This window comes from Gymnoscopelus braueri (assembly GCF_963280865.1).
Source record: "Gymnoscopelus braueri genome assembly, chromosome: 10".
In the NCBI taxonomy this organism is placed as follows: Eukaryota; Metazoa; Chordata; class Actinopteri; order Myctophiformes; family Myctophidae; genus Gymnoscopelus; species Gymnoscopelus braueri.
The window spans coordinates 18,242,417-18,251,491 of record NC_137611.1 but is presented as its reverse complement, the minus strand read 5'-3'; the positions used below and the strand labels follow the sequence as shown (position 1 = coordinate 18,251,491).

The following is a 9,075-nucleotide window of genomic DNA, read 5'->3' as shown; positions in this document are numbered from 1 at the left end:
AAAGAACACAAATTAATCTGCCTTTTCGATAACATAGATAGAGAGTAGACTGATGATCATCACACATATCATCAAGCTTTTGGTGGGTTTGAGTTACAGTAGTAGCCTATATTTAAAGTACATTCATTTGGAACTCGGTCGTTTTAAAATGTGTTTTTTATTTGTTTGTTTACTTGTGAACTTTTGACAAAATGAATTATAAATCCGGAGACAAACTACCCAGCCAGCCTAGCCTTGGAAGTTGGATCAAGACGATCATAGATGTATTTTATCGATTTTGACATTTGCACATCTATGATCGTCTTGGACTTTACCCCCCAATTGTCACTGAACATCCGCCCGTAAAGTCCGTATTTTTCCGAACATGTACAAATGCAAAATATACGTTGCTTATCCGGTAGCCCCGGATGTTAACTTGGTATTCGATTTTTTTGTGCACTATATTATTCCGTATTTTTCAATAAATATGTGTTTTAATCCCGTCTGTGCCTGAACGCTATTCCCCTTCTCGTTTACTTCCTGTTTACATTGAGTGTAATACCGGCTTTCACCGGACGCGCCCCCTCACTACCACCGAGGAATACAGGGAACTTCCGACGGAATCCGAACACAGACGGGATTAAAACACATATCTATTGAAAAATACGGGCTAATACAGTGCACACGGGTTTCTAAAGTTGAGTTAACATCCGCGGCTACAGGGCCAGCACTTTATATGTTTTTATTTTTATTTTTGTCCAGTGACAATTGGGAGGTAAATCCCAAGATGATCAGACTCGATAAAATACATCTATGATAGTCTTGAGCCAAGGCTACAAGCCAGCCAATCAAAACCCTTCATTCAGCTGCGTCACTTCCAAGAGTAGAGTTCACAAGTCTCAAAATGTCATGAATGCTTGTTGTGTTGTGATTCCTGTCCTGAAGACGCACAGAGAACGACTCTCACACAACAGTGACAGTGAGTATTTAGGCTACAGCTATGGAATTATATTGTTGTTGCACATTTACGTTGTTTACGGATATAATGTCAAAGTTTGCAAGAGGGAAGGAGATAGATGGGACACCAGTTAGATTTTATGTTTTTTGAACGAATGTTCAGGCTACGAACAATATTCCAAACATGTTTTATCCCAGATTATAACCTACTGCCAGTGGTGGAAGAAGTACTCAAATTTTGTACTTAAGTAAAAGTACCAATACCACAATCTAAGGAAATACTCTGTTACAAGTCCGTAATAAAAAATTACTTGAGTAAAGTACAAAAGTATTCGCATTAAAATATACTTAAGTACTGAAAGTAAAAGTACTCATTTTGCACAATGTCCCATTTCACAAGTTTCCAAATCTATCAAAATTCTTTGAAAATAGCAGATCTAACAAGCTCACAACGCCTCGCAAAGTAGATTGGCTATTTTCAAAGAAGTAGTTAATGTATGCTTTGTAATAATAATAAAAATCTACAAAGTAACTATTAACTAAAGTTTTCAAATAATTGTAGTGGAGTAAAAGTACAATATTTGCCTCTGAGATGTAGTGGAGTAGAAGTAAAAGTATTGAAAATTGGAAACACTCAAGTAAAGTAAAACATCCTCAAAAGTGTACTTAAGTACACTACTTGAGTAAATGTACTTAGTTACTTTACACCACTGCCTACTGCTTGAGTCTCACATGCACTGGACCAGGTCCAATGATTTATTAACGTTGCGTGTCAATTTGCCTAACATTAACAGTTTTCATAAACAGAATTGCTGCAACTTAAGATAAACCATTATATCTCAGCAGTAACAGCTGAAAGAATGAAACACGTGGGGAGAGTTACTGATAATAATAATATCTCAAATTTATATAGCGCTTTTCTAAGTACCCAAAGAGTACAAAGTGTTCTGATTCCATGACCAATAAAGTTATACATTGCTGCTTATGAGCATTGAATTTGTCTTCTGCGTGTCAGTAAACAAGACAATAAGAAGAATTCAGTCTGAAAGGGAATCAGCTTCTCTGGCTATCTCGGATGATTTCTAGTTAGTTAGAATACTCTTTATAGCCATCTGCCCAAGATACAGTAAAAGTACTGTATGTGTTTGAGCTGAGTGCCAGCTCTTGCCTTTCCAGAAAAGCCAGTTGCTCTGCTCCAGCAAGGTTCCACAGCTGGCAGGTCTAACAGGTGTGCACTGTGCATTGTGCAACAGCAAAACTGAGACTGGAACACGTTGAAACGGCTTCATCATAAACCCCTCAATGTACGCTCCATGGTATTAGGAGTGCATTCAACTCAAGATTCAGAATTTTAATTAATGTATTGTATTCAACATTTACATTTGCGTTTACAGGACATGTGATAGAAATGTACACATTCCTGTACTATTACACACACACACACACACACACACACACACACACACACACACACACACACACACACACACACACACACACACACGTTCTTACATTGTGTTCATAAACGAGTAAAATCAAATAATTGCTGATGCAAAACTTAAAGGCCTACTGTGTTTTATACATGCTGCCTGAGTCTCTCTCTCACTCTCTATCCCACTCTCACTCTCACATTCTCTCTCTCAAAACATCTACCTATCCCCCCTAGGCAGAAATTCCAAATTCTACATGACCCTCATCTTTCATCTTGTTCTTTTCCCTAGATGTGGTGGCTTCTGTGGGTGCTAGCTGTCTTGCTGCTTCTCTTCTGTACTCTGGACGTATGGTACTTCTTGCGAGTGGCAGGGGTCGTCCTCAGGTCCTGGTTCCAACCCCCGGTACGAGATATCACAGGAGAGCAAATCTTAACGGGACGGGTGCTTCCCCATGACATTGACATGGGTCACATGAACAACGCTCGCTACCTCAGAGAGTGCGACTTTGCCCGCTTCTCCCTCTTCATGCGCAACGGCATCTTCAAGGGCCTTCGAGCACTAGGGGCCACCGTGGTCGTGGGGGCCACCACCATCCGCTACCGCCGGGCTCTCTGCATAGGGGAAGGGTTTGAGCTGCGGAGTCGCATTGTGACCTGGGATGACAAGTCCTTCTACCTGGAGCAGAGATTTGTGTCGACAAAGGATGGGCTGGTGTGCGCTGTGATGTACTGCAAGCAGAGTGTGATACGCTGCAGTCCGGACAAGATCATGCAGCACCTTTGCAAGAGGAAGGTAAGGAAGGAAGGACCTTATGTGTAGTGTATAGTGATGTGCGGGTCGGGTTTTTTCATGACCCGCCCCGCCCCAACCCGCGACGGGACGCGACCCGCCTCAACCCGCCCCGCGAACCCATATATAAATCTATGGCTCAACCCGCCCCGCGACCCGCGGTGGGAATATATATATATATTATATAGCGCTCTTTTAAGTACCCAAAGTCCCTTTATATGTCTACAGTAGCACAACATTGTCATGGGCTGAATAAACAAGCATGTTGGTCAAAATAGTTTTTTTTTTTTTTTTTTCGTGGAGAGCGGCTGACCCGCTCACCCTCAGCCCGCATAATTTTCTCTGAAATCCTGACTCGACCTACCCGCGCCGCGGGTTGACCCGCGGGTCCCGCGGGTTACGGGTCGACCCGCTCATCACTAGTAGTGTACCTTATTTTGTACGTTACAATATTTTCAAAAGTAGCTAAAATTGCTGTTTACCAGCGCTGATTATATATATGAGTGCATTGTGTACACAGTACACACAGTCGACGTAGGTCTGTAGTGGTTTTTATGTTGGTTTGGGATGTGTGTGTTGTGTTTCATTGTATTATTAGTACACATGTCAATACAGTTGAACTGAAGTGAACTTGCGGTTTGTTCCTTACAGGTTGAGTGTCCTGAGTTTCCAGAGGACCTGCAGCACTGGGTGAGTTTCATCTCTGCCAGCAGCCAGGCCCTCAGAGCAGAGAGCGGCCTAGAGGAGAAGAACAAATGATGGACCTCACCGACATGTCACTCTGGGAGTTATTAACATCAGCTTTTGGAAGCCAACTCATTTGCGAGCCAAGGATTAATACTCCTCTGAGAAATTGATTAATATCCCCTGTACTTAAAGACCTGAACACTCGTGCCAACTGCTGATAATGAGCTTTATTTCAACCCAAATAGCTACGCTGTCACCATGTGTACAACCAACAAGGTTACCTGGGAGAGGCTGAAACCAAGGTTAACAATGTAGACTCACGCTGACGTGTACATTAACGATGCAATATTTTTTAAATGTTATAAAAAATAAAGGTTTTTGCACTGTTGATGTAGCTTTAACACAGGCTTTCTTATTTAATTTAATTTAGTTAGACAATTGGTCTTCCTCAGGGTTTGAAGTAAATGCAAAGTAAAATCTTTAGGGTTGATGCCAACTCCGATCTTGCACTTTGTAAGTGGTAAGAGCATCTGCTAAATGCCTACATTATAAATTGTAAACTGAATTCACAAGCAAAGATACACATAACATGGTTATCTTTTTTAACAAATACAATCTATAGTTGTAATCAGTGGTGTAAAGTAACTAAGTACATGTACTCAAGTACAATGTTGAGGTATTTTTACTTTACTGGAGTATTTAAAAAATGTCAGTACTTTTACTTCTCTACTACATTTCAGAGGCAAATATACTTGAAAGAAAGAGATGCAAGCACTCATCAGACAAGTAGTTCACAGTACGTGTGTATCGGGTGCACGGTTCTGTCAGAAATAGTTTCTTGGAAAGGAATACCAGCACTCACTTTAATCCATTTAGGATTTCTTGTTTATTTTAGTCTTTCACCCCTAGCAGCAGCTCATATGACGGACGTTTCGGCCCACAGGCCTTCCTCAGCGTGAATGTTTCATGCTGAGGAAGGCCTGTGGCCCGAAACGTCCTTCATATGAGCTGCTGCTGCTGGGGTGAAAGACTAAAATATACTTTTACTCCACTACAATTATTTGAAAACTTTTGATTATTATTATTACAAAACATACATTTCCCACTTCAGCCCTACATACATTTCGGCCATTTGAAAATAGCCGATCTACAAGCTCACAATGCCTCGTGATGCGACGCATTGTGAGCTTGTAGATCTGCTATTTTCAAAAGATTTGTATAGATTTGAAAACTTGTGAAATGGGACATTCTGCATAATGAGCACTTTCTACTTTCGGTACTTTAAGTACATTTTTGATACCAATACTTTTGTACTTTTACTGTAAATTTTGAATTCCGGACTTTCCCTTTGTATTTCTACATTACAGCATTGATACTTTTACTTAAGTAAAAAAAAATTAGTAATTTTTCCACCACTGGTTGTGTAATAGAATATATAAGTGCACTAATAAACAATGGCCACGCCCAACACAAATTATGATGACGTCAGTTCCGGAAGTAGGAAGCGCATCGTTGTATCTACCGGCTTCTTCAAGGTGCATCCATCGCAGCCCATGGTAGCACCAACATCAAAACACCATCTTTGGTAGCACTCTCTTCTGAAAGCGCAGTGAGTACAATGCACGATTCATCTATGATACTGTGTTCGTCCTTATCGTGGCGTGTGAACGTACGGTAATAGCGGAGATACGTGCAGGACAATGATGGTGTCCCATCATCACCGCTTTCGGAGCGCTATCTATTGGATAGGATAGGATAGGATAGGCCACCAGCCAGAGGATGCTATAGCTAACGAGCTAGCAGCAGATTGTGCTGTCATAGAGGTTATGTGCTGTTCATTTAGCTTCCGCCTTCCCTTCAGGGATGAAATGGTTGCTGACTCAAATGTAATGCAGCATCATATATTTCTTTGTATATAATAAAACAGTGGTCTAGATGTTCACTGACTCCTTTGTATTTCCACGATTCTGCATCATGACCAGATGAATTGAATATAATGGAAACAAGCCTATAGGGCTTTCTTGGGTTATCCTTTTAGTATCCTTTTGAATGGAACTGTACCTCTGTGCTTTTTTTTTTCAATCATAAAGCTACATTCATTGATGTGACCAAGGCAGGTTAAATGTACCTACTACCTCATAAGTATTTTTTTTAACATGCAGTATTAGTGCTGCTACAGTATATTGACACATTTCACGTGGATTACATTTTTGAAATCGTAGAGCTTAAAGCTGCAATTATTTTCATGAATAAAACATCTATCTACTGTATGCTTAATCCTTAGTATGATAATATAATTAACTAGCACATCTGCAGTGGTCTCCCTACTCTTCCATTGATAAATTTGACCCTGGTCACCTCCCAGTTCATGGTGCAATATCTCCCCTGACCACAGAACAGGGATTGCTTTGATTGGCAGAGCAGTAGAAATGTGGTCTCTCATGCAGGGGACCCAGGTTTGCATGCTGAGTAGAACATGGGGTAGGGGGGATATGGATTGCAGCTTCAAGTTGTACAGATCAAGATGCTAAAATTGGACCTTCAGGGTCGTGCTCATGCCATGTTGTGTATCTTCATTCCTGACTGGATAATGATGATCTATTGATTTCTGTTGCAGAGAGATGTTGCTGCTGGTGCTGGGTGCTGCGCTGCTGCTTTTCTGCAGTCTTGATGTATGGTACTTTGTACGGGGGGCCCAAGTGTTTTTCAAGGCATATTTTCAACCCAGGATATGGGATATTCTAGCCGAGCAAAGTGTGGATGGAATGGTCCTTCCCCATGATCTGGATTACTTGGGCCACATGAACAACTCCCGGTACTTAAGGGAGTGTGACTTTGCCCGTTTTCACCATTACATGCGGAACGGGCTCTTCATGGCTTCGCGCAAACTGGGTGCCAAAATGGTGGTCGGGGCTTCCACTATTCGCTACCGGCGCTCTCTAGCATTCCGGGAGGCTTTTGAGATTCGGACCAAAGTCGTTAGCTGGGATGAGAAGGCCTTTTACCTGGAGCAGCGCTTCGTGTCCAAGAAAGACGGTTTCATCTCGGCGATCATGCTCTGCAGGCAGAACGTGGTGCACTGCAGTCCCGAGAAGATCATAGAGTTTGTGTGCAAAAGGAAGGTATGCAACAGTAGAAAGTGCATAATATAAATATTTTGTTATAGCGGTACAGGTTTGTGCAACTTTCTCAACTGTCTTGTGTGTGTCTGTTTAATGCATGCGCAGATCCAGTGTCCTGAATTTCCAGAGGATCTCAAACACTGGATGAGTTTCATCTCGGCCAGCAGCCAAGCCCTGAGAGCAGAAAGTGGACTGGTGGAGAAGGACAAATGAGGCCTCAGCAGGACGAAACACATCATCATCACTGGTCACGACATATCATTGCACGCAACTTATACGGCACACAATATGTCATCCACACAGTGTAGGATTTTAGGGTCTTTTTAGTTGATTTACAAAATGTCTTGTAGCATTTAGTCAGCCCTACCTGGATATTATATAGTCTTTGTATGGCATGAGCAGAAACACCTTTTGGATGGGTAAATATGAGAACTTGAATCAAAGTTGTGTATTTAACAAAAGCACTGTATGCACTGGAATTGGGCCACAGGTAGAATTTTAGCTGACATCAATATCAAGCAATCAAACCGAGCTATTGTCTCAGAAAGTGATACAAGAATGTATAGCTTTTATCCATGAAGCTTAGAGTAGATCACAAATTATTGTCTTTAGAGACTGTGATCGTTATTAGGCAATCTTCAGATAAGCATGTGTAACATGAGAAACTCTTCCACTGACATCAATGCATGCTTTAAGTCAAAGAGACAGGGTGTTTTCGTGCCTGTTTCTCATGATTAGAGGTAGTTTACAGTATTTACATCAAAGTTGTAAGAGTTACTCTTTTTACAACCTTTGGGTGCGACCAACTACTTGAATGGGCTTAAATAATATGATGATTTCATTACATTTCCCTCAACCATACGCACATGTCACAATTGAATTGATTGAATTTGTTATCCGTTAACAGGAGTATTTAAGTTGGAGGGGTCGTATTCCTTAATATAGGCCTTCGTGTCTAATTTGGGTTGCGCAGACTTAAAGGGCGGGTTTAACAAAAAACATAATTTGGTTTTAAGAGAGATTGCTTGAATTCCAATTGGCTAGCACCAGCAAATGCTAGTATTGGGCTGCTGACAATTTCTCCAACTGCACAATAGTGCAGCGTATGAACTTAGAATCGAATGTAGACTGAAGCATGGCATGGTTAGTTGTTAAGATACACTTCTTAAAACCCGCCCTTTAATGCACCAAAGCTTTTTGTGTTTGACCAAAGTATTGTATTGTTCTTTATGACAGAATTCCAAACTTTATTTTTAAATGAAATGTATGCCTACCTATATGTTATGTCATGTATATTATAATTGCACTGAGAGTGAATAGCTTGTTCAATTGATTGATGGTGAAAATGCAAATTTGAAATTGTCTTTATTTTTGAACTGTTATTTACTTATTTTATTATTTATACATAGATTATTTAATGGGACTCGTGGTCAGAATTTTATTTATTGTATCCGTTAACAATCCAAATGCATTTTGAATTAAACAATGCATTGAAACCCTGTATGTGGGCTTGCCTTGGTGCTTTTATTACACTACCGTACACATCACAGCAATACTATTTGTTATGTAATTGTAGCCATGTACTAGAGAGGTCTGTCTCTGAATTCACCACAACGCTTGGACTTGGTCGCCATCTAGTGGGTATGGTGTGTAAGCTGCCTTGCATAAACCAAGGCCGTAATAAGCAGTGGAAACGGAAAGCTTTACAGTAACAACGTCGTTTCTTGGGACACTTTAATCGATGATGGAAAGTAACTGGGAAAATTGCCCAATCAGAAGACAAATCATAAAACAAGATATTATGAAACATTGTTTGTTCAATAACAACAACAAAAAACACGAGTTTAGAAATACAATAAAATGACACGTTATGAAAGGTTTGCTGTACTTCCGCGCAGTCGCAGTGGTGGAAAAAGTACTCGAATGTCTTACTTAAGTAAAAGTATCAATACCGCAAAGTAGAAATACTCTGCTACAAGTAAAAGTCCGGAATTCAAAATTTACTTGTGAAATGGAACACATATGTTCCATTTCACAAGTTCAAAAAATCTTTTGAAAATAGACGATATACAAGCTCACAATGCATCGCATAGCAACGCATTGAGAGC

At 40.6% G+C, this 9,075-nt stretch overlaps 2 protein-coding genes across 2 annotated transcripts; both read left to right on the top strand.

Annotated features, from left to right (window-relative positions):
• The first annotated feature begins 857 nt into the window (after positions 1-857).
• Positions 858-4,233, top strand: LOC308093835 (protein THEM6-like). The gene is made up of 3 exons (XM_080440210.1): positions 858-958; positions 2,658-3,161; positions 3,810-4,233. The coding sequence occupies exons 2-3, from the start codon at positions 2,658-2,660 to the stop codon at positions 3,915-3,917; spliced, it is 612 nt and encodes a 203-aa protein (XP_080296336.1). The 5' UTR covers positions 858-958; the 3' UTR covers positions 3,918-4,233.
• Positions 4,234-5,190: 957 nt separating this feature from the next.
• On the top strand, positions 5,191-8,462 carry LOC308093836 (protein THEM6-like). The gene is made up of 3 exons (XM_080440211.1): positions 5,191-5,454; positions 6,463-6,967; positions 7,073-8,462. The coding sequence occupies exons 2-3, from the start codon at positions 6,467-6,469 to the stop codon at positions 7,178-7,180; spliced, it is 609 nt and encodes a 202-aa protein (XP_080296337.1). The 5' UTR covers positions 5,191-5,454; positions 6,463-6,466; the 3' UTR covers positions 7,181-8,462.
• The last annotated feature ends 613 nt before the right edge of the window (positions 8,463-9,075 follow it).

What these genes read in the sequence shown, in the direction of transcription:
- LOC308093835 (XM_080440210.1), top strand. Translation starts at nt 2,658, where the DNA reads ATGTGGTGGCTTCTGTGGGTGCTAGCTGTCTTGCTGCTTCTCTTCTGT. An exon ending in AGCACCTTTGCAAGAGGAAG is followed by an intron (nt 3,162 to 3,809) that starts GTAAGGAAGGAA and finishes TGTTCCTTACAG; the next exon opens with GTTGAGTGTCCTGAGTTTCC.
- LOC308093836 (XM_080440211.1), top strand. Translation starts at nt 6,467, where the DNA reads ATGTTGCTGCTGGTGCTGGGTGCTGCGCTGCTGCTTTTCTGCAGTCTT. An exon ending in AGTTTGTGTGCAAAAGGAAG is followed by an intron (nt 6,968 to 7,072) that starts GTATGCAACAGT and finishes ATGCATGCGCAG; the next exon opens with ATCCAGTGTCCTGAATTTCC.